The sequence below is a fragment of the Apteryx mantelli genome, chromosome 5, assembly GCF_036417845.1.
Source record: "Apteryx mantelli isolate bAptMan1 chromosome 5, bAptMan1.hap1, whole genome shotgun sequence".
In the NCBI taxonomy this organism is placed as follows: Eukaryota; Metazoa; Chordata; class Aves; order Apterygiformes; family Apterygidae; genus Apteryx; species Apteryx mantelli.
In genome coordinates this window covers 76954129-76979474 of record NC_089982.1, presented here as the reverse complement: position 1 = coordinate 76979474, position 25346 = coordinate 76954129, and the positions used below count along the sequence as shown (strand labels likewise).

The 25346-nt window shown below is 35.5% G+C and overlaps 1 protein-coding gene across 1 annotated transcript in view; it reads left to right on the top strand.

Moving 5' to 3' along the window:
• RGS12 (regulator of G protein signaling 12) overlaps positions 1–25346 on the top strand; it is an 85668-nt gene that overhangs the window by 18925 nt on the left and 41397 nt on the right. The window contains exons 2-3 of the mRNA XM_013960057.1: positions 1155–1274; positions 22866–22887. Of these exons, the coding sequence (XP_013815511.1) occupies positions 1155–1274; positions 22866–22887 (142 nt within the window). The remainder of the gene's footprint in view (positions 1–1154; positions 1275–22865; positions 22888–25346) is intronic.

Below are 25346 nucleotides of genomic sequence, written 5' to 3'. Positions count from 1 at the left end.
AATTAAGAGAGCAGCAACTTGCGTAAAGGAAGAAATAGAAAAATATAATTTAACAATTATTATGGAGCTGCCATTAAGCAATTATAAAGATATTAATAAATAGTTTTATAATCTTACTGTGATAAAGCTGCTGAAATGAGATAGGAGAAAAATTACTCTGAATTAAATTCTGTTGTTTTCTAAAGTGAAAAGGAACATCAGAAGACATAGGAAGGAATTTTCCCTACATTGAATGTCTTAGTGAAAGGAATCCAAAATTTCAGGCACATCATCACAAGTTTTCATAATGTAGTGAGCTACTGTACATCTGCTTAGCACCATTTTCTGTCTGTGTGCCTACTTTTAGGTTTAAGTTTATGTGTTGCCATTTGGCATGAACTAGATATGCACATGGTGAGTCATTGCAGCTTTACTGACATCTGATGACTTTTTAGGAGGAAGAATATGCTTATGGGGAAAACAGAGAAGCATTAGATTTAATTATTGCAGCACCAGTTCTAGTCATGGAATATCAGAGTGATGCAGTTTCTTTCCTCAAAAGAAAAGAGAGTTCTAGTTCCTTCATTTTTGTAGTCCGTGATTTAAAAAGTTAGATTTTATAGTTGTAAGTCTATTTAAAAAAAAGAATATGAGCAGTGAAAGTAGGAATTCTAAAAGCATGGAGACAAATTCCAACAGAAGCTGGGTGAGATGAATTACAGGATGGTAATTTCCTAGAAAGGACAAATACCTTGTCATTACTGGTGTTTTCTAGTTAGGACAGTAATGAGCTAGGACTGTCTTGCTTTTGATTAAGCTCTGTCCACTAGTACTTACATGTAGCATTTGTACACATTAGCAACATGACAACTCATGTTTGTACAGTAACTTAAGGCTGAATATTTGTGATATTTGGCTTTAGTCTGGAAAAGTAATTTCGTAACTTTAATGATTTGAATAGCCCATTTTAAAGGCACGTGGGAAGTGACCAATTTATGTTGAAACCATGGTCCTGTTACAAGTTTGCAAATCTTTGTCCTTGGAATTCTGTACTGAGCAATGCAGTCAAGCTGGACAAAAGTAGGATGTTTAAAATTCAGATGCTGTCTCTACAATAAGTAATATACTAAACACAAATAGAAATAAAATAATCATGTATTTTCTGTTTTGTTCAGGGTGCAAAATTTGGACATCCATTGGGATTAACTCAGGCTCCTCCCCAGCGTTCTTCTGTTCGAAGATCATTTGGAAGATCTAAGCGATTTAGTATTACTCGTTCACTGGATGACCTTGAGGTAATTAACTTTCTCTTAAAACCTAGAAGTAAGTCCTGGGGAGGTAGTTAAAACTGATGATAAATGAAGGAAGGAAAGCAGTAGCTGTAATATAGTAGAGTTACTAATCTTTATATGACATTTGCATAAGGGAAATACACATTTCAGGTATTAACCTGTCTTTTTCAGTTTCTTTAATAGTTTACTTTGACATTAGCAGTGACCTTTCTTTCTGTGGGGAATTTTACTTCATTTTACCCATCACCCTTGGTCATGCAAAGCAGATCAATACAGTTTGAATTAATTCTTCAGACTAATGAACATAGAAATCAAATGTTCATCATATTCTTTTTTTGTTCAGCTAATAGTCATTACATTGAGAAGATTTTGGGGGGTTTAATTTGTTGATGGTCCTGAATATGAAGTGAGGGCTCTTAAAGTAGCTTATTAAGGAATGTAACTTACTGAATATGGAAAAATTCCTGTTTTCAAATACTCGGATAGGTTTTTTCTCATTATATGTCAGCAGTTGAGAAAAGGGAATCCCTAAAATAATCTCAGTGTTGGTAATCAGTATGGTGATCTTGGGCCTTTCTGAGTGTAATATTGTAATGCTATTTCACATCTGGTAAATTTTAAAACATCAGTTGATGCCTGGATGTGGGTGGCAAAGCTTATTGATTTTGGTGGAAAAGAGGAATGAAAAGACCTTTGAATTTAAAAAACTGCCTCCCCCTGCCCCCCAGCTCAGGTGAGATCCTTCCTCAAACAGCTAGAGCAAGTTGTTTTTTAAAGAGCTTTATTATATTTTCTCTTCTAGTGTGCTTTCTCCTCAAAACCTGACCTGTAGTGATGTGAAGGAAAATGGAGAGATTTTTTCCTTACCCTTTTATCATGCTTATCTGGAAGAAGCTTTGTGGTTGGGGAAAAACAAAAATATGTGCAGAGCTCTTGGCATAGGAACCATGTAATATGCATTATGCTGCTCTTTGGCAAGGGAGGGAATGCAGCACACAGATTCCTGGAAATGGGAAGGAGGAGTATAAAAAGCGTTTGACATGGGAGGAGGAAAGAAAGGTATTCTAAGCTTCTTGTCATGGGAAAATGTAGGAAGGAAAGCATTTCATTGAGTCTGAACTAAAGAAGAGGGGAGCTCTGCCCATTGGGTTCTTGGGGAACAGAACATATGGAAGGAGCTTCTGGCATACTCAGGGAATGCAGGTAGGAACTGTCATTACTTATTTCTCAGATATTTTAAAGGAAATAAAAAGCAAGCATCTTTCATTGTGGTCTATTTCTATCTTGTTGTCTGAAGCTTTTAAAAGTCTTGCTTTTTTTTTTTTTTTTTCTAGTTACAGAAAATACTCTTGCATTTCTTTCTTTGCACTCATAACTTTAACAAAGTAAGCCTGTAACTTTAACAGAGCAAGATACCTTAGATAGAGGCATTTGGGAACTATCTAGCTACACCTCTTTTCATTAGAAAATGGTGATTCTTCTAAATTAAAAAAGTTTCTGGTATGTGTTACCAGTTTTGACAAAAATTTTGGTCATAATAAGAGAGAACTGACCTCCAGAATATCTTAGAGCCTAGTGGTAGTGATTCATGTGTGATAGAAAAAACAAGGTTCACATCTCATTTTGCCCAATTCAGATTTCAGAGATTTATGTGCACATCTCATATTCTGGGATAGTGTTTTAAACACTGAGATGGGATGTATATAATTTAATTTATGTTGTAGGAGCTGTTTTACATTGCATAAATGTTCATTAAAATAGGGACTTGGAACTTACTCTGCATTAAATTCAGAAAGATATCATAGTCAGTGGACTCAAATTTCCATTTCTCTCTCTTTGTGTCCCCATCGATATTCAGTAATATATATAAATTGAGTAGCACCAACAGGAGGGATTGAGAGACTCCCTACATTACACAATGCCCTAATAATTAGAGCTGTTATTCTGGATTAGGGAAATTGAAGTTTTAGGCTATGGTATGAATTGGATGAAGCAGAACAATCTGTATCAAAAACTGTGTTTGGATTAATGCCATTATACCTGTAGCTATTTGGCTGTGGACTGTTCTCTTAATCTTTTGCTTCTTTTCACTTTGAACAATCTTTTGTTTTTTCTGCATGCTATAGCAGAATGACACCTGGCTTTCATATAGTTCCACCAGGAGAAATACCAAGCCAGAAAATAATTTCAAAAACTTAACAGATCAAAGTAAAAAAAGTGTCAAAGTGTTTCCATTTTGGTTCTAACTTTATCATTGCTACTGCAGCACTACTCCCAACCACTGTTATGCTTGGTGTAGTAGAACACAATGTTGTCACCACATGTTTAGATTATTTCAGGGCATCTATTTAGAGTTGCTGGAAGAGGAAATAACAATACCAGGAAATTCTTAGAGACTCCACCTTTGGAATAATGATCATGAACATATTATACATGCTATTTAGTTGTTTTTGTCTTCTTTGCAATTATCTTAGCAGAATGGATAAGGTAATGATCCAAACACTGAGTTTAAAATGAATATGCTTTCTAAGCTTGTGGATTTGATTCCTGTCAGGATCTAACTTAGTCTTGTAAATTGAGCAAGATAAGTTGTTTCCTAGAAGTTTGTTTTATGGGCATGCGCTGGATACCGTTCATTTGCTCAGGGGGCTGCGGAAGGGTCTGTGGGCCCTGTTAGCGAGAGGCCGAAGTGGCTCCACTTGCCTTATGGCAACCTTTCCTCCTCTGTGCTGCACTATGTGGCACAGCAGCTGTCCGTTTTGCTGCCTTCTGCCATAAGGTGGCGTGATTTCTTTGCGAGTCTTTGTTTTTAAACTATCCAAGCATAGAACACATTTTTATATATATATTGTTTTAATAAATAAGAACTGATTAAAAGAAAAAAAGAAAAGATTGCAAAAGAATATTTCACCTTTTCTTTCAGTAGTTATTTTATGGCCATATATGCACAGACAGTATTCTTATAAGGTTAGAATTAGCTGTAACAATACAGTTGCCACACTTGAGCATTTTCCTCTTACATACAGAAGCTGTATTAAACATAGATGAAAATACATGAATTTGTAGCATTAACCTCCAAATGCTATTTTTACTAATAGATCCTGTAAACAAGATTATTGCAAATCTGCAGGGAACAAAATAGGATGAGAATGTAAAATTAATGGATGCAATTATGCTAAGACTGTGCTACAGAAAATGCTTCAAAAACCACAAAAAATATATGTATATATTAATTACAAACCTATTGATAATTCTGAACTGTGGAAATTATGCTTGCTTACACCAGGGCTGAATATAATTATCTTGTAAGTTGGAGCTGAATTCAGTAAAATTAGTGTTCAGTATTTGCCTGCAATTTCTTAATTGTTTCATCTTCGCAAGAACCTATCTAGAACTTTTTCACATTAACAACCATGTTAAAAATCTGTGATTTTCACCAATTTTACTTTACAGCATACCTACTGGTCCATGTTTGCAAGATGTAGCTTAAGCTAAATGGAACTTTTCATAATTTAAAATTATTTAATATTAGGACTAATAAGAGAACATAATCTTTTTTTTCCTTCCCGTTTTTTCGTTCCCCGTAGATAAGTGTCACTACTCTCATTCTCTGTCCTGGCAAAAACACTGTTTATAGATTTATAAACACATTAAAGGTGACTCTGTGAGACACTGCAGAGACTGGAACACTGCCTTTTCTTAAATTTAGATTAAACAGAGTAGTCCCTTTTCTAATCAACAGTTCTGGCACCAAATCCTATAACACTTTCAACTATAACTTGTTCCATCCATATCTTAGTTTTTCTCAAAATCTATAAAAATGGGATATTGCAGTATTCTGTGAGAATCAACAAATTTGGGCAAATTTAGAGCCAGCTAGAACATTTGGAAGCTACAGAGTTTCCTGAAAATCATTCTGACAACATCTTCCTCCACTATGTTGCACTTCTGGTGTTTCTCTGCTGGGCAGAATAGTATCATGAGGGACATAATGTATTAAGCAAACAAGTGGCAGGCTCTTTGAGTATTTTTAAAGAATCTTTTAATTTAAAAATCTTTTTAAAATAAAAGAGCCTTCAATTATTTCTTCTAACTAAATATCAGAACAAAAAAGATAGGTCTTTCTCCTTTTTTTGTTGTCCTCTTCCTGTCTTGGAATTCTTGAAGCCGTATGCTATATGAAAAAGAACATCTGTTGTTTTTCAAGATTTCAGTAATGTTTTCAAATTTGGAATGTAGCATATATTCCTTTTAAAAGTCAGTGTAAGAAATTTTGTTAGCATGTTCTGTTTTAATTATAACCATTATTAATGTACTAGTATTAGCTGTTAAAATAGATAATAATGCCTGTTTTTTTTTTTTCTATTTTGTTAATTCCACTGAGGCATCCCATCTTGTATTTCATCTGTTAATTGAAAACATACAACACGTTTCCTCATTATGGGGGTTTTATACTAATGAATGACATGTCTCTGCTAGATATTAGCTGTGGCATCTGTGGGTGGCAAAAACTCCTAAATGCTTATTTCACTTAATAATGAGTTTTTAAGTGGGTACCTGTCTTTGACTGATTTAAATAATCAGACAAAGCTTACACAGAGACATAATAACTGATATTAGACCAACTAGTATACCAGGAAAATCAGACGAGAAGAGCTAAACATGCTCCAAACTTTTCCTACCCTGTCAGTTGATCTAGTAAAAAGTATTAACTCTCCCTACAAAACTTTCTTCACTAACATTCGTAGATCACCATAGCCACAACTCCAACACTATTGCTAGGATAATCATGTAATTAAAATCAAGATGCCTCTTCATTCTCAGCTTAAAATTGTGAATATAAAATTTAAAAATAATGTATAATTTGTCCTAGGTTTCACAAATTGTTTAAAGCTATGACAATTTACCATGGACTGCTGGTATACACAGGTTCCACTGTTTACTACCTTCCAGTACTGCATCTTTTGCCTGCATTTTGTCCTAATTTATAGCCAAGGTGTAACTCTAACTGACAATTTTGTCCACAGTCTGTTTTCATGAAGGTGTAAAAAAGGCCAGGTGTAGCACAAAACTGCTTTGCATGCTGCAAGAATAAAATCTCCATTTCTGGTATGTAAGAGGTTGTTCTATATCGTTAGCATTTTAAACTTTTAAAGAAGTATGCCTGTTTCATATCCTGCAAGTATTCTGATATTCTGAAGTCTGAATGCTAATAAAATCCAGCCCCTAACTTTGCTGTTTTGGAATTCTTACAGATCTGTGACCAGTCCCTAAAGTCTGTGTTTCAGTTTTCCCTTTCTGAGAAAGTGTATGGTGTTGCTTGCTGGAGTAGCGGTAAATGACAAGTTCTGTTTCTTGGAATGTGCCACTAGGTGTCAGCTTTTAAAACAGTGCAAAGTGTAAGGTTTGTGCATAGTGGTTTTACTTCCTACGCTTGCCGAACTATAATATCTAGCTTTAATTAGTGTAAATCAGACCTTACATTAGATACTGATTTCTTTTCCTTGAATTACTGCAGCATATATGGTCGTAGGGATCATCGTTAAGGCTTTTAAAGCATCCAGTGGTTTCTGCCAGGTGGTCTAATCTTGTGCTGTTCCGTTCAGGCTTTTGACTGTTACATTACTGGTTGGACTACTTTGCCTGCTGTGCTGCATAATGGGTACACCCGTGTTGGTAAATGAAACAGTGCCAGGACACAGGTATAGACACTGGAATACTAGGGTTTATACTGTTACATTGTTAGAGGTGTCACTTGTGTGGTTTTGTCCTGGGCCAACAGGCATGTTTTTACAAACAATTCCTGGACATGTTTTAGAAGTTAGCACCAATAGTTAGCATCACCATTCCCAACAGGCAGGTTGGATGCACCCGACTTCATTTGGAGGCTGGGAGAGCTTGGTGGCATGACAGTGTCCAGAAAGTGACAGCTGTCCTTGGAACTATGCAGTATCTTATGGCACTGTTTAGTTGACTAGTACAGACATAGCCGGTTTTTCTCTAGGTTGCCCCCATCTTGCTCTGGATGATGCATATGTTATCCCTTAGGATTTGCTTTGCTGACATCATTCTCAGTGTGTCTTAAAGCTTTCCAAGAACATCATTTTTCCACAGTTGGTTCTCTAGATTGCCTTGCTCAGTTTAGAATTTCAAAATCTTTTCAGTGTTCTCTGGAGGATTTAACTTTAGTGTGTGCAGTCTTTTTATCAGGTACTTTAGTTCCATCCATTGTTACTCCATAGAGAAGGACAACATAATGCTAGCATTATACATTTATGTATTTTTCTGCAGATTGTGCATTGGCATTAGTATGTAAGCCTTTGCTGCTATTTTTCACTGTAACATAATTTTTAAAAGACTGTACCAACATATGCTATCAGAGTTTTTCTTACGGTTATAAAATTTATTACAGAAAGTTCTTATGCATTTCACTCTGTTTTATAAAGTATCTGACAAAGGTGGCTTGGTCAACATATGAGCTCAGTTGTGTATAAGCTCTAGTTTCTTGTGAATTGGAGATCTTTATTTCTAGATACTTTCCAGAATGTTACACTGTGATTTTCCGGACACTGAGAATAACAGCATTTGTTTTCTGTTACTGCAATTGGTAAAGCGACCGGACTTTGGCAAATTTTACTGTTTATTCTCTTCTACTGCTTTTGAGATATTTTCTTTATTGCAGATTCTGGAGAAATTTGCCATGATTTGCAGGTAAACACTGAGTAGTCAGAGACTGCGCTGAGACCTGGATCTTGTGTCTGCATTCTCTGTGATGTGCTGCTGTTCATCTCATACTTTGGTGCCTGAAGAGAGACCAACAGCGTTGCCTAGAGTGGACACCACAGGGAATTCTGTGCCCATATGTGTGAAGACAGCTGGCACTGTAGGCAGAATTTTCTCCCTGAGGAAGCAAGTACATTGTCTGACCCTGCCACTCAAATACTGTCTAAGCCTTATTGCCTCTGGGCTCGGCTCTCTAACACAAGCAGAGGCACAGTAGATACTTTCAGAGACTAGCCAAGAACTCGTATCCTGCTTAAATATTCAGGCAGCAGACCTTTCTTTGTGCCAATAGCCAGTATAGCCATTCGTGAGGCTTGTGATAAAATGGACATCAGTCAATTCATAAGCTGTCAGCATCTCTGATGCCATCACATCTGTGGAACTGAAAGGATCCGCCTGGGTGAACAAGTTAAGGTAACTAGCTGAAGTTACAGAGAGGTTGTATCCTTCAGTTTTGCCACAGCATAAAGATACCAAACCTTGTTTTTGGCTCCATCCCTTTGGTTCCGGTTTCTTTGGGTAGTGGCAATGGTCAGTACTCGCAGGATCATGACTCTTACGAGGTGGGCAACTTCTCAGGGTTATCCTTCTCCATAACCTTCGGTATCTAGTATTCTGGGTGAATAGGACTTGCTGTCTAGGAACTGAAACTCTTCACTCTTGTGGGTCTAATTCATGTGAGGCACTTTAACCTCCTGACATTAAGGCAGAATAATAACTTATGGCACTGGGGCCTACTATTGAAACCCAGAATTAGTTGCTGCTTGAGACTGGAACTTGCTTCAGTTTCTATTTTTTAAGGCTCCTTCCAGGAAGGTGAGCAGTGAGGTGAAGTTATTCAAGGTAATAAGGATAACAGCAGTCTCTGAAGATGAGAGCAGACTGCTTTTATGAGACTGAATGGCTGGACAATGAACTGGCAGGTGAAAATGTATGTAGATAAATGTAACGTGGTGCAAATGGGGCAAAACAGTCCTAGTTTCGTATATAAAATGATATATATGTCTCTGAGCTGACTGTTTCCTCTCAGAAGTGAGGCCTTTGAGTTATAAAGGACAGTTGCATGAAAACATCAGCTCAGTACAGTAGCAATGAAACAGAAAATCATATGTTACAAATTATTAGAGAAGGAATAGAGGAAAAAAAAAAAAACATAATGATTCCACTGTATAAATCTGTGATTTGCACACACCTTGAATGCTGTGTTCTGGTCCCTTTATTTCAAAAATGTACTAGGATATATTAGAAGTAGAAAAGGTTTATGAAGGGGTGAAAAGAGTACAAAATCATGAGTGGTATAGAAAAAGTGGCTGGGATTGACTGCTCACTCTCTTTTGGGTCAAGAAGTAGGCACCATTAAATGAAGGTAGTTGGAGCCAGGAGCAAAATAAATGGAAGGACACAGAGTGCTGTGGATGCAAGAAATCTGCATGTCTTCAGGGGGAAAATGGTCATGAGTTTGGAAAAGAGAGCTGAAGAGACAAACCGTGCCATGTTTAGGAAATCTCCTGCACTAAAAATATCTGGAGCCTGGGAGAGTATAACAAGGTAAATATCCCATGCGTTGCCCCCTACTATTCTTCACTAGATGTCCATGCGTGGTCACAACTGGAAAGGGAATATTGGGTTTGACAAACCCTTTTTTGAACTGATGTGGCCATTCTTATAATCTTAGACTCAAGCATGGACATTGCTTTTCTTTACTAGGGCTGTGGGATTATGGATTGTATTCTAGGCACAGGAAGCTGGGCTGCCTTTCAATTGATGTAAAAATTGTTTAGCACGCCCTTACTCCCAGCTTTATTAGCAGTGGCATCCAATTCCTACCTAAGGAAGAGAGTGCCATGCAGCACTCAGTCGCACTTTTGTCTTGGTGCAGGATAATTTACCCTACTAGTGCTGATGTCATATTTGTCAAAAGGGAGAGTTTTCTCCTTCTACCAGCATGTGAGTTTAAAATTCATGGATATCTATTATCTTAGCGTATTCTAAAATATTCTCCTCAACAGAAGTGGGCTTAAGTCCATGATTAAGTGGTTTCTTGAGGTGGGACCATTTGAACTATGCAATATAACCTCATATTCACTAAGCTGTTTTTTTTTTTTTTTCATTTTAAATCTTGCCTGAAAGGTATTTACTATTTCTTGTTTTTAACTCTTGCTTACCTTTTAATTTTTCCTGTGTCATTGTCTGTTCTAACTTCTCCTATTAATTTTTAATGTCACATCCCCACATACTTTTTACTTGATTGTATATTTAACTTGTGTTTTCTTTCCCCCCCTTCTTTTTCTCATTTACTTGACCTTTACCTTCTACTTTCATTACTTTTGCTTTATTGCTTGTGATCATTAATCTTTTTCCCGTGGTCTTTCTTATACTTCCTCTTTGCATGCAACTCATTTTTTGTTTGCAAAATAAGGGCTTACTGACACAGTTCCTCCTAAGGCCAATGTAAAGGGGGCTTTTTTAAAGGGGGCTCTGGGGAGCGTATACTGCTTCTGCTACGACAGTCTGGAGTATCTACTTTCTGGGGGAGACGGCACCTACATGTTTACTGGTTAGATCTTCTGCTGCAAAATAGATTGCTCATGTAATTCCAGGGTGGGGATGAGGAACTGGTGACTGTTTTTTTTTCATGCGTCTCTGTTCCTCCTCTCCTGTTTCTGTTTCTGTTACCTGATATGTCTATTTGTCACGTCACATGCTAATGTGAGTGAGGAATCATTTGTTTCTCTGCGAGACCTGGCTAATGTTAGGAAATGAATTAAAGCCTTACTGAATGGGCTGGATTGGTATTTCTAGAATATAGTCACAGAATAGATGCGGCACAAATGGTAGCACTATAGGCTCTGATTGAGTCTGACCCTGTGTTCCATGCTTAAACTGTTGGGATTTTGGCTGGGATCCATGGGATATATCCTTATGGATTTATCAATCTGGTGAGATTTTTTTTTTAGAAAAGGGGGAGCTACCTGTGGAGCTTCTACTAGATGAGCATCATTATTCCTCAAAACGTTAAATCCTCAAAACATTTAATCTCTTTTTCTGATACTTAAAAACTATATAATAAAAATCCCCTCCCCTGTTTCCTGCCCTCTAGACCAAAGACCTGCAAAATGATAGTATTTAAACTTAGTTGGCCAGAAAGCATATGCAGTTCTTTCTGAAAATACAGAGATCCTGCTGATCTGTCTGGAGAGTAGGTGTGGTGTCAAAAATGACAAGAATCATGTTTCACCTGGAACAAGATCCTAGTAAATGCCAAAGCTTCGCTTACTCAAAAGAACATGGAGCATTTGGGTAGGATGAAATAGATTGCATAATCTGCATACGTGTGATTGTAATCATACTGAGACATGCACCTACATGCCAGAAACTGAAAGAAAATTCTGCCGAGTCTTACTAGTTTTAACCATCCTTTAAAAAAAAAAAAAAAAAAAGGGAAAAAAAAGGTAAATTTAGGTTATATTTTAAGTATTTTTAATAGGGATTGATGACCAAGATCATTCAGATAATATATTCATCGAAGAGGAATGTATTAAAAATGAAAATACTTTGGAGGAGAAAATGATGTTGACTCAATGCTTAAACAAGTTTGGACAAATGTTTAAGGCAGAGTCCTCTAGGCCTTTACTGAATGCTTTATACATTAGCAGATTCCTCAGCAGCATGTTGTTGTCTTTACAAAAGCTGCATTGTTACGCAGGACCTGCCTAAACAACATTTTAAAAGCTGCCTGTTCCTTTTGATGAGAAGATATAGAACCAGTATTGAGGGCGGAGAATGTGCTGGGGAGGGAGGAGAATGGGAGAGGTGTTGATAGGGCAACCGACAGAGAAGCTTCATTTTTTTACTGGACTCTGAAGAAGTAAATATGTGTTCAGAAAGACCTTGATAATAAAGTTGAAGGGACTGTTTCTTAACAATGAGCTATTAAACTATTTATACATGGAGAAAACTTTTACTGATAGTCAAGTGTCTGTAAGTATAAATTTTTGTTTGTCTAAAGTGAACAGAAAACAGGAATATGGTTTAATGACTAGTCTTCCGAGCTAAGAAATCTTCTCGCAATGAAATATAACTAGTGCTTCTAAGGATTCAATGAGTTTTTAAAGAGACAAAGTTCGTAAGTATAAGTATTTAAGTTGACTTTCTATATAAGCTCTATTATGAAGTTAAGAATATGTGATTTTTATAGCCAAATTTTTAATATATCTTTTGCATTATATTGTTTTTAAAATGTTGAGGGAGTATAGTAAATACAACAATATTTCTTTAATCAACTTTTTTATAAAAAGTCACTTAATTTTCATTATGCTTGTACATATGTTTCCATAAAGCAAGAATGTCATGCTAAAGTTATAAGTTACCTTCCAGTTGTCACAGTGTTTCTTTTAAGGTGTACAGCTAAAGCGATTCTTCTTCCATCTGGATTTTTATCCAATGAAACAAAATCCAGATGGTATGAGTTATTAAAATAAGCATACTTCTATATAAAGTATTTATAGAATACAGAATTTCTGGGATATTAAGATTTCAGACCTGTTTTAATTTCTTGTTGCTCAGAAAACACACATTTTGTAAGTAAAGATCCTAGCTGTATTATCAAATTTTGACACAGTCTTATTCTTTATATACATATATCTTAAAAGATGTATGTATATGTATCTACATATATCGCAAAGTGTCATTCTCTTTAGTGCTCAAAGTATGTCAGCAAAATTGATGTGTGTTTTTAGAATGAAAAGGGAAAAAACAGACTTGTGAGACTTAAAAAGTTATATGTGCAGTTTTTATTTAAAAAGAAATAGTTTTCATGTTCAGCTTTATATTGATTCCCCCAAAATCTATTGACTCTTGGAAGCTCCACTGCAGTAGTAGGGAATTCAGAAGCGGCTTAATGCATGTGAGTGATCTGTCTCTTAATCATATCCTCCTTAATAAGTAGTTTAATTTTAATTTATTATTGGGCTGCAAGTCATCTTCCATCTGGGTGGCCAAGTTATGCATGCTGTTGATGCATGTTTTTATTAGTGGAAGGAATTCATATGTCTTAAAATGTTGATCAACAGAACAAGAAAAATAGTGATGTTTCCTTTTCCGGAAAAGATTTTTGAAAGAAGTATATTCTTTTATAATCAGTTTACAATCAGACTACAGAAGTCTTTTTCAGTGTTTAAAATATGGCTTTCAGAACTAAATATTTGTTTTTAGAGTAGATTTCTGGGTGGCAAATCCTCCTGAACCTTAATCCTCTAAAAATCGAAGCCTTCGAGTTTTAGGGAGACAGCAGGGGGCACTCTTAGCAGCCGTTTGCATCCAGTTTCTTGGCTGACTTGATTGTATTGGAAGTCTTAATATTTAAAAAGACGGCTTGCATTTCAGTTATTTTTAACGGAGCAAATTCCAAATAGCTTAGCTTAAAAGATATTTTTGTTAAGATCACCTTGGAATAGGAAGGACTTTTATCTTGAAAGCTGATAGAGGGAAACCGCAGTGTTGCGAACCTGAGAATCTTCTCTCTTTTAATCAGTAGCACGTTGCCGTCTGTTTGCTGTTGAAGAGCTGACAAATCCTTGACAAAAGCACATCTGGAGAGCTAACAGAAAATTTAGAGAATTAGAAATAAAAATCATTCTGTTTTATTTAAATGTTTTCTTAATTTGTATGTAGACTTTGATTCTTTTGCCTTTTATTTTAGTAACTAGAGTCACTGAGCTAAATAGTATTCTTAACAAATTGTTTTATTCTGATTTTCATGCAAGTAGTTGTTTCTTTCTTTGACATGAAATAAAAAAAGAAATACTTGATATTGATGAGATTAAGCTTTCTGGCAGAGTTGTTAGTGCATTCTGCCAATGCCAAATTTACTTCAGGAATTTGTGTTACTAAGAGCTGATCCAGAGGTTTGTCTCTTTCTAGTTGCCTGGCATTTTTTGTATGCGTTTTCTTCCTTTAGGAGTCAAGAATATATTCAATTCTATTCATCTTGTGACAAGTGAAAACTTACCCAGGCTTCCTGTTATTCTGTCTTTCTCTTGAGCTTTTTCTTTTCTGCAAACAACTGTACAAAAGAGGATGGGAGCAGGAAGTGGAGAGGAGGTAGAAGAGAAAAACAGATCAGCAATATCTGGGGTCTCTACCCCTTCCCACAGTTTAGCTTCTAAGCAGATGGATGTGGGTTTACAAATGCCTTCTTTGGTATATCTGAATAAGTGTTTTGAAGCTGTTGTGTCGTATTTTAACACTTTCTGTTAATAGCTTTGCAAATTGATGTTCTTCAGACTGTGAAAGGGACTGGATCCTTCTACTTCTGACCTTTGAACTTTGACTGGCCTGACTGGTTTACAAATATGAATTTGATACACAAAATCACAAGATTTTGAACGTGGAAGCTGCTGAATTAACCTATGAAAAAATAGAGGAGAAATAATTTTTACAAGGGGATTCAGAGTCAGGTGACTTTTTATAGCCATTACCATTAACAGGTATTGTCTAATTGGTGGGGCTTATTTTCAGTGCTACTAAAGTCACTGTATGGAAAAAATGTGGATATGCAGTGCTCCGTTGGATGAAATAGAATCAGCTAACCTAATGGTCTGTTTAAACTACAGGATTATTAGGTTTATAACACCAAGTATGAATGCCTTGAATGTATAAAACATTGCCACACACAGTGTTCCTAATAATGTTCCAATACAGTTGCCCTAGTGAAGTGCTGGTCTTGCAGCTACATCCAGTAGCATGTTTCTTTTCTAGTCATTCTCATGTTCTTGTGGGTAAAAACCACACCTGTTAAAACTGTGTTAGTACAGTTGGTCTTTCAAGTAGATTCCTAGAGGACTTAGGTCTATCGTACAGCAAGCGCTATGGTTAAAAGTCCTTTTTTGTGTTCCCCTGTAGGGGCGTTCACAGGAAAGTTCTCTAGGATGTCTCTGATCTACTTGTGCTTTTTATTTATGAGATGTAGTGATTATTGTGCACCTGATCACCTGTGTGTTTGTAACAGGGCTGCTCTGTGGTTGTTTGAGGGACTGACAATGCAAATACTTTCCCCAGCCCACCTGGTCTAGTGTCAGGCAATATGCAGCATTTAAATATCTCTGTTAGTGGCATTTTTTTCTTTAAAAATTGTAAATTTTTAATACTTAGCCACACGTGACAAAACTGTTGTTATGCACAAATATCACAGGGATTTGTTTCTTTAGTCCTAAAATAATGGAGGATGTAATTTGTGAAACACATTCCTTCTGTCTGCCTACTCATTTGCTTTCATTACACTTCTTTGTGGTATTAAACACTTGTAAAAGACAACACTGTGAAGTGCACTGGTGTGCCTATCCAAACTAAGAATGCATCACAAAATGGATTTTGTCCATTGTAGCAGTTTGCCTGTGTCTCTGGAGTGCTTGATAAAGCATAGTGCCTCCATTTTCATCTGTGATTAGCTTAAAATTTCTTCTCTGATCACTCTAAATTAAACCCAGAAGACTGAATTGTTCTGTTAATCAAGACTGTTCATCCTAAATGCTAAAATAGGAGCATCTGCAGACTTGGATTGTCTTTTGCAAGCTAGTCTTGCTGTGAGAGCTTGAAAAAGGGCTCTGCTTTTTGCCTCAGTTTCTCTCTCTATAAGTTCAGAGTAATATTTGCCTGCTTCATAGGGTTGTTTTTATATTAGGGGCACAATCCAGGAACTGTCTGTATGTGGGGGATTGCACCTGCTACATTGAAGAAGGAAGAAGATTATTCTTTTCTAAACCACTTCTAGTGAATCCACCTTGGATTTAAGGACACCACTAGCATAAAAATGCCCCCTAATCATTCTTCAGTTTTAACTCTGGTATTTAATTTTAGCAGAAACTTGTATTCCGATTGCTTCAAAAAAAAAAAAAAAAAACCCCAAAAACAGAAATTAATGATTCTCTGCTTCCCAGATACAGTCTCTTGAAGACACTGCTCTAATGGGCAAGTTAATGTCTCTTACATTACAGGTAGCTGATTTTGCTCTCTATTGCTCCAGAGCTATCCACAGGGAAGCACAGGCCTGAGCAGTGAGGAAGGAAGGGCAGAATATCACTTAATTCCTGAAAGCAGAATTTTGTCTCAAATGACAATGGATTACTTCTAGGTTGAACCAAATATACCAAGTTTCCCTGTACTGCAGATTTTTACATGCAGTTTACAGTGTTAATCACTGAAAAGTTAAGCAAAATAGACCATTTGAGGTCTTTCTTTATTCTGGCTTGCATTATGTAAACCTCTGAAAATAGTGGTTTACTGTGTAAATGTTTCTAAAACTAATGTTAGGGTGATTAGCTAATGTTTTGCTGAAAACTGTCGTGGGAATCTGTTTTATTGAATACAGGACTATCACACAATTCAACTTCATTTTATTTTCCTGAGTTGTTATAGGAAATGTTTTAAAATACAATCAGCGTGATTTATACAAAATGATCTAGCTTTTCTGGTGAGAGATAATTGAGATCTAATCTGAATCCCTGACGAACCACAGCTTCCTGCATTGGCCTGTTGCTATGGGTAACATAAAGGGAGTAAAATAGAACTTCATACGAAATGCCTTTAAACTTTACTGGCATGTACAGGCATGGAATAGGGTTGAATTTTTTAGTTTAATCTTTGAGAAGCTGATGTGTTAAGGAAATGTGTTTTCCATATTAAGTGAAGATGAATTTAGGAAGAGTACTGTTAGGAAAAATAACTGCTGTTTCTTATGAAGAGCGGGTAAGTGATATGAATTATATTTAGCTAAGGCAAGACATCGTTGCAGTGAGAAATTAGAAGAGAGTATTGTTACTGGCAAGGAATTAGAGAAGAATATTATCAGCTTCAGAAAGCTTTTTGCTTAGCTTTCAAGCTCTTTTACTTTAAAGAATTTGAGTTAAAATTCCTTTGTAAATGCAAACATTTGGTTTTATTATCGTGGAAGAATAAAGGGAGACAACCTTATTGTACCAACTAACATTCAGATTTTTGGGATGTATTTGTAAACTGTGTCCAATATATATAAAGCTAAAAAATCAGTAGGTTTATAATCTGTGTATTTTTAAGTCTGTACAAAGTATTTTGTGTATGTCTTTTTGTACCATTATATCAATATTATATCTGTAGGTAAAACTGCATATATTTTTGTATATACCCTTATCAAAATAATTTTAAGGGTGGACTTGACACTTAAGCCACTGTGTTTAAATGTGATAAGATTGGGTTTGTTTGGTATAAAAAGTTGAACATTTATTTCTTAAAGGAATTCCAAATGTCACATAACTTATTGTTCATATGTTGCTTTTACAGATTAAAATGATTGACAAATAATTGACCTTCAGAGAAAAAATATTCAATGAAATTATTGTACAGTAGTTGTAGTATATTTCTTTTCCTTGGGAATTCTTATATCTGTAATACTTCTGTATTAACTATAAATGCACTTCTTTGGCAGAGAATCGAAAAGACAAATTATATAATAGTTCTCCTTTAAGTGGCATTGTAAGAGGGAATCCTTTTCATTAAAATATTACTGCAATTAATTTAATGGTTTAGAATTTTAACTACACACTAATATTGAAGTGATAAATATATTTGAGATGACTTACTGGAAGGAAGGTCTAGTAGAAATTTGCAAGTAATCTAGCTTTAATTTTGATTTCAAATGTTAGAACAATGTTTATCATATTTTGAGACGTAACCCCCCTCCAAGAGATCATGGGTGTTCATGGCATTTGTACAATGCTGTTAACACTCAAATGCATTTACAAGGACAAAAATACATGTATGCAGTGCAAGTCCTAGAGCAGTGTGACTGAATATCTAGAGACCTGCCTATATTTCATACCCTGGCAAAAGGAGAAGTTGCTTCAGCTGGTTTAATGAGAAGTTTGAGCAAAGCTAGATGCAAGCAGACAGTCTGCTGAGCGATAGGCTTTCTCGGAGCTAAGTGACAAAATGTTTGAAAGGTGGCTATTTGTAGTGGGTATTTAAATCTTCAGTGTTCTGCCTCTGGAAGAGCATGACAATTTTCCCAAACTTATTTTGTATATTTAAATCGTATGAGAGAATTGGTTTAGAAGATTGGTGTAGCTAGATAAGGAATGCTGTTCTGAGCTTAAAGGCTTAATTAGAGGGGCTTTTGTAACATAGTGTATTATATTATATAGTGTATTATATTAGACAGTGTAATACTGTAGTAAGTCAGTCTAGCAAAATCTGAAGGCAGCAGTCAGAGAACTCTCTGGATGCAGCAAAAAGTTGGTGACCATATTAGAAGAAAGAGTGCCTAGGGCACATAGAAAGGTCATTTTTAACCCCTTTTTCTCTGAATCTTTGTTGATTCAGATCCTGATGCTCAGGAAAGAAACAGATGTTTCTGTTTAGTCTGTGATTTTTGTCATTGTGAGGGTAGGGGAGGAATACTTTTTCACTCTGGTTTTAGGTTTTATCCCTTCTCATCCCAGAAGTAGTTGGAAATGTTTGTCTTTTTTGTTTCAGGAAGGCACTCACCCATATTCTATTAATATGGATGATTTCATGTTGCTCCATTTTATTGCTCAGGCCTGGCATTTCCTAGTATGTGTCACCCCTCCCAGTATCTCCATCTTTGCATTTCTTCTTGTGTACTTCAGCATGACTTGAATGGCAAATCTTTAGGGGGGAAAAAAGACATTTCTGTGTTTTGTTACCTGGGCAGTCTGCATACAGGGATTTTTTGGCTCAGGGTAGTGTCTGGGATATGAATTACAGTGTTTTTTGTTTCTCTGCGTCATGGTTTTATGGCAAATTTTGACAATAGTTGCTTATTCTCTTTCCTGACACCTGATCGATCTAAAAGAACATTTTTGCATTCCCTGAAACTAAGTGGCTTTCATAAATGACAGTTTCTGTCAACTGAAAGATGGTCTCAGACTAGTTTTGTGCACACTGATGCACACGTCTAAGAAGTTATGTACAATGAAAACAAATGTTTTACACTACTTCAACCTTGTGAATTGCATTCTCCTTTATGCCCTTTCTCCCTAGGTTATTCTGTTGTTGGTAACCAGATTCTACATTGTCTATTTCTGTTCCAGAATGAGAAGTTCATATACTCATAAAGTAGTCTTCTCCTGTGAATTATTTTAAATGAATCCTCTTTTAGATGGATTGCAAGCAGATCATGAACACGGCATCAAAACACTCATGGGCCCGTCTGTCTTTTCTACCTTGCAAAGGGAGATGATACCAAGAGAAATTTTACATGTTCTCTCTTGCTCAGAACTACTATCCAATCTATGTTGAAGTATTTGCCTATTTCCTTGGGCCTAGGACATTTTTAATGAAGCATGAAAACTGGGAAGCTATTGTTCAGCTTGCTGGCTCTGGCGCTAACCTCCTCACTTGGATCACAGGGATCAAGATCTTGCCCTGAAATGTAAGGAAGAGTTGCATCCTCCAACTTTAGTATGTGCGTATACCTTGGTTGCCAAGCCAGCTGGATGAGCAAGCAGAGTTCCCATGAAGAGATAATGGGAAGACATTTTAGTTTTCCTAAACTGGATTTATTTTTTTTATTTTAGTAATTTGTTACTGTCAGACTCCTGACGTATACCAGGGGCTTTTTACTAAGTTAATTTGGAAGTCAGGCTAATTTGAAGAACTAATTTCAGTTCTTATCTGGTTGTGAAAGATTTGAGGGTTGAATACAATTCTGATTTTATCTCTGAGTGATAGCTCATGTGTACATTCACAAAATGAATACAGATATGTCCTGTCATTTGGAATGAAATACTTTATTTACTTTCACATTATCTCTAACTGGCATAGGCTCCTACCCCATCCTTGCTCATCTTTCAGAAATGGCTACATATATGAATTGTTGAATCTTAATAGTTTTTTAACAGGTAAGTTTTCTAATAGGTATTTCTTAATAGGTATGTGTTAAATGTTAACTTTCATGACATAATCAGTCTTTATATGTACACTTGATCAAATTTTGCCCTGAAGAGCCTTCAGTGGTGGTAGGAGTGAGCACTCAAGAATGAAAACCGGCCCCCAACATATAATGAATTTTTAAAATGAGATCATCATACAATTAAAAAAAATCTGGTCTTGCAACTTGCATCTGTGGACAAATCTAGACAAGTTTTAAGTGAACACTTTAGAAGAGAAAATGCTTTGTCTAAATGTCGACTGTATGCAATTTCTGACAGGTTTATATTAAGATTTCTAAGTACTCACAAACATGTTTTGAACATATGACTATAAATTCTTATGTAATAATTACCAGCTGTAGCTTCCAGCTGGTTTTGTTAAATTTAGTGAATGTAGTTTAGGTTACATAGGTGAAACAAAATAAATGTTCTTGTTATAAATTTTATTGTGATCTAGAAAAGTGCTCTGGAGTTTTAGTGGCACTGTTATATATAAAAAAGTATTGTGTATTTGGAATATATCAAAACCAAAGAGCAAATTTGAAATATCTTAATAACATAGAAGTAGGTTGTTGACATTGGAAAACCAGATTTTCTTATCTAAATAGGTACAGCTTTTCTTTTTTTTTTTTTTTGGTACGTTTAAATGTAGTAATTACCAAAAGCGCTGCTTAGAGCGATTTTAAGATAATGATACATTATCTAACATACATTAGCCAAAGCCTTTAAAATAAACAAAACACACAAAACCAACCTATGGTGTGTAGAAAGCTGATTGCCTTACCTTATGCTAATTGAGTTAAAACTGTGTTTCATTGTCCGTAGCACTTAAGTGGTAGTTTTAGTGTAAGGTTTGAACTTTATTATGAAATCATACTGTTTTTCCTTTCAAACGTTATTTTACAATTGTTAACCTCCAGTTACCAAAAATAGTAGTGTATATATTCTTTCTACTGTCATGCAAATCCTATTAATTTCACTTGACACGTGAAGGGGAATCATATTTGGTGTTTGAATTTAGATTCACACATGCTGCCAAACTAAATGACCGTTCCTAAAATATGCATATTTTGCAACCTTGTTTATTATTTTGTCTAGTGTGTAAACTGATGCTATTACTTTATTTTGAGTCATCCTTTTCTTCATTCTTCCAATAATGACATTGAAATTGTGTTCATCAGCTTTACTGTACAGTATGTGAATAAGAAATTAGAAGCAATCATATTTATAAAAATGTTCAGTAATGTAAAATGCATTTTCTAAATTACAAGCATGAATTAAATTACAGCTTCTGAATACCTAACATGCTTGCTACACCTACTTGCAAAATATAAGTAGAATAGGTGCAAGTAGAATAGGTAAATCTCACTGAAGATCTGTGCCCAAAACAGTAGTACTTTGATACCTGAAACAGTGCTATTAATAAAAAGTGAGGCCTAGATACAATTTCAATTGTACTGTTGTAGTTCACAGAGTCAGAAGCATCTTGTGTAGCTTCACAAGAAATGTCATCTTTTTCTACACGTTTTCCATGAAGGATGCATTTGTATTTATCTAAATTAGCAGTAGAGGAATGATGTCAATAGAGGTTAATTAGACTTTGAAAATTCCAGAATACTTGTATTTAATATTAAAAATTAGATCTCTAGTCTCTGCTGATTATGTGATTGATGATGATGCAAGAGTTTATAACAACACAGTGATGTTCTTCAGATAATGCTTAACAGTAATGCAAAATTCTGCAGTTAAAGACAATAGGAAAGAAAAGGAAAAGAAGAAATTATTATGGTTACTAAAGGTTTTTATGGATTTTGAGGGGGAAAGGGAATATTTGTTGCCAAGGCTGAAAAATACAGACGAGCTATGGATAGACGGCTTTTCTTTTGGGTGTGTATATGTAGGGTTTTCTTCTTCTTCTGTGTATCTTCTGTCTTGGATATATTTGTCATTCTTGCCTAGTTTAGTTGAAGAGCAGTATAAGAGTTTCTTTTTATCTATTTAGGAAGTCAATGAAAGGCTCAAGGACAGCTTAAATGACCAGGAAAAGATTGCCCAAATTAAAATAACAGTAATTTTTAATAGTTGTTAAAATCAGAACAAATTTGAATCTAAAAATCAGCTGTCCAGATCTCAGCAAAAGCTCAGCTGAGCATCGAAGGGCAAATATCAGTACTCTGGAGTTCATGTTTGGGAAACGTTCACCTACTTGTTTTGACAGAAATATTTGCTGCCCTGAGGCAATTTGCAGGCAAAGGTGAGAATGCTAGAGGAGATGAACACTGAAGTGTCCACATTCCTCTAGAAGTCTAATTGTCCTTGAAAACGTGGTGTAAAGACTAGCAGAAATGGCAAGGAGTTCTTACCTCCATCCCAGCTTATTGGAAACACTCTTACATGCTCTTGGCTCTGCGGAAGTCCGAAGTCATCAGCAGGGGAAGTTTTCGCAATCCTCTGACTGACAACATATCTGAATTCTAATTTTGATTTATTTGCAGTCTGAAAAAAGAAGAAACTTCCACATATCTCCATATATTGCAGCAAAATAAAGTATATGAGGTGTTGTTTTCATTTTAAGTGTTTGCAGGCCACTTTTAAAGACTGTTAAAATCGGTGTGGCTACTCACAGCAGGAAGGAGTTTGTCCAGTAGATGTTTGTGGGATGAGGGACTAGCACATTGCTCGAAAAGCCTGGGGTGAATTTCGTGGTGAGGAGGAAGCACTTGTAAGAAAGTAACAGCTGGTATCTTTAGGTTTTTCTCTCTCACATTATCTGTCGCTATTGAGATGATAAAATTAATTGACGCTTTACACATTGTGTGATGCTGAGAGATTTCTGATACTTATCATGAAACTTTAGTAACGCTTACTTTTCTCTTTCTTATTGCAGTCAGCAACTGTCTCTGATGGAGGTAAGCTGAAGCTTGTTTTTACTTTTATAATCTAAAAAAATCAAAGTTTCCACATTAAGCAACATAAGATGTGGTAAATAAGGTGATATATTACAAGATGTGTGTCCTAAATGGTGCAGAGCTCTGTGACTTCTGTGGGAACTGTGCCAAAAAAAATGTTGCCAGATTATGTTCACATACTTTCACTGATTTATTTGCATAAATGTTTTGTGGCAGATCTATATATGCACATTTTTATTATGTCTAGGATTCTTCATTTGTAATAACAAAAAGGCCGAGATAGCAGTCTTTGATATAACTGGATTGTAAATAAAATTTTTTTCTTTATTTTTTTGTCCTTTACAATCCCTTTTTGCTTTTGAAGAGAGATTATCTAGCTCATAAGTTGTAAGCTGTATTGGTGCATTTGTTGAGGCTGGAACTTCTTTAGTGTGGCACAGAAAGGGGTAAGTAATTTGATATTTATAAAATCACAGTATGGAACTTTTGCAGTTCAGGAGTACTTCTAGAGTAAACTCCTCTTTATGACACCTAAGTTTGTTTGTTTTGATTTTAGCATGGCTTTAATGCTTTATGGGACTGTCCACTCTTTATTAAACATGGTAAGATGATTTCTCTGAACCTTTGAAGTTAATTGAAACAATTTTAGTGTGCTTCCTTAATGGAATAAAGAAATTAAGTATAGTTTAGGTGTACAAGAGATGGCTTTTTTCACTTGTCCTGCTTGGCAGGAGTTGCTTCATTTGACCCTGCAAAAAAACTCGCTTACACACATTTTATTACTCTTTCTTACAAAGAGTACCAAAAATAATAAAACAATTTTATTAAATAGAGCAACAGTTTGTCTCCTTTTTAATTAGTGCACTGAAACTGAAGAAATATTTTAGATGGTAGGGTTTTTTTTATATTAAATGCAAATGTAAATGCAAAATAGGAAGCCTATTCACAACATTCCATCATGTCCTAATTTCTGATTCCTTGTAAAATTAAAAATGCAGTAGAGAGGAATATTACTGTTTGGGGCCTCTTGACAGAGCCATTTTCTGCTGGCTGGCTGACTTTGTAAGGTATTTTCCTTCTCTACTGCTGTCACAGTCTACTACTGTAACAGTACTTCTCTCTAATGAGAAGATAGACTTTATAATGTATCTCTCTTACCTACAAAGTGACAAAAGAATGAAACAGAAAATAATTGTTTCTATCCTGCTCTCTGTTTCTAAAGCATAGGCTATGTTTTCATGGCAAAAGTAAGTATTTTTTCCCCAGATGTTACCTGTTTGATGTAAAAAACGAAGGAAGACGAAGCACAGAATTTTTCATTTGTCCATGTAGTTGAATTAAATTTCAGGTGCTAAGGGGCAAAAAAAGTTAAGATTGATCTTTTTTAGTTAAAAGTAGAATGTACCTGTGTCTTGTCTGCACTGTGTTTCTAGTTCCATGCTAATTAAAATTACCTTACTTCTGTGGCCCATCCAAACTTGGAAATCCCTGTGATAGTATCCCTCTGTTAGTCATATTCAAGCTTTTTATGCTTCCAGTTGAAATTTTTTTTAAAAGATCTGACTTATTTTCAGCTTTTTGAATATGACTGCTGTAGTTCACTCCAGTTCCATAGATGATTATAATTTTACAATTAATACTATAGAATTTTGTGAAATAATGAAATCTAAGAGCTGTGTAGGCTGCAGACGTGAAAGAAAAGATAGTAACTTGTATGTGTTTTTCTGATGGGTTGTATGACCTACTCTTTTTTCAGCTAGTGCTGAAGATTTAACATGGACTTTCTTTTCATTGTTAAATGCTACTTAAACTATAAAGGGGGCCTAATTTATGTAAAAAGAAGTAGTTGAATCATATTTAGTAATATTGAATAGATGCTTAAATACCTAGAAAGCAGATTGGAAAAATAAGAACCAGAGAGAATGTAACCAGGAAAAATGAATTGAAATAAAATCCTAATTCATTTCATTTAGAGCTACATTGAGTAAAAAGCTCTGATTCATGTCTAAATTACATTTTCAGGCTTTCACTCTTATTGAAAATGTCACAGCACTGAAAATTTTCCAATCTTCTCTAATTTCAGTAATTCATTAATAGATCCACAGATTCACATATTACAGGGCATGTCTAGATTAGCAAGATTTGCACCAGTGTAACCATTAATATAGCAGTACAAACTTCCCTTCCCAGACTAATAATACATATGTATACATACATGTTATTAAGATTTAGTCTTGGAAGGAGAGTTTATGTGTAATAATTATGTGCTCACATACATCCTTGAAATATAATAGGAGGCATGACAGCTTTCTGGCCACTTTTTTCCCAAAGTCAATGAAGCCTCATGTCATATGGATTTTATTACATTAGAGCCAGACATTGGAAACCATTTACTCCTTGTTGCATTTATTTTAGATAGTAACTCAGCTTGTGCAAGGCTAGGATGTTCTCATTAGCCA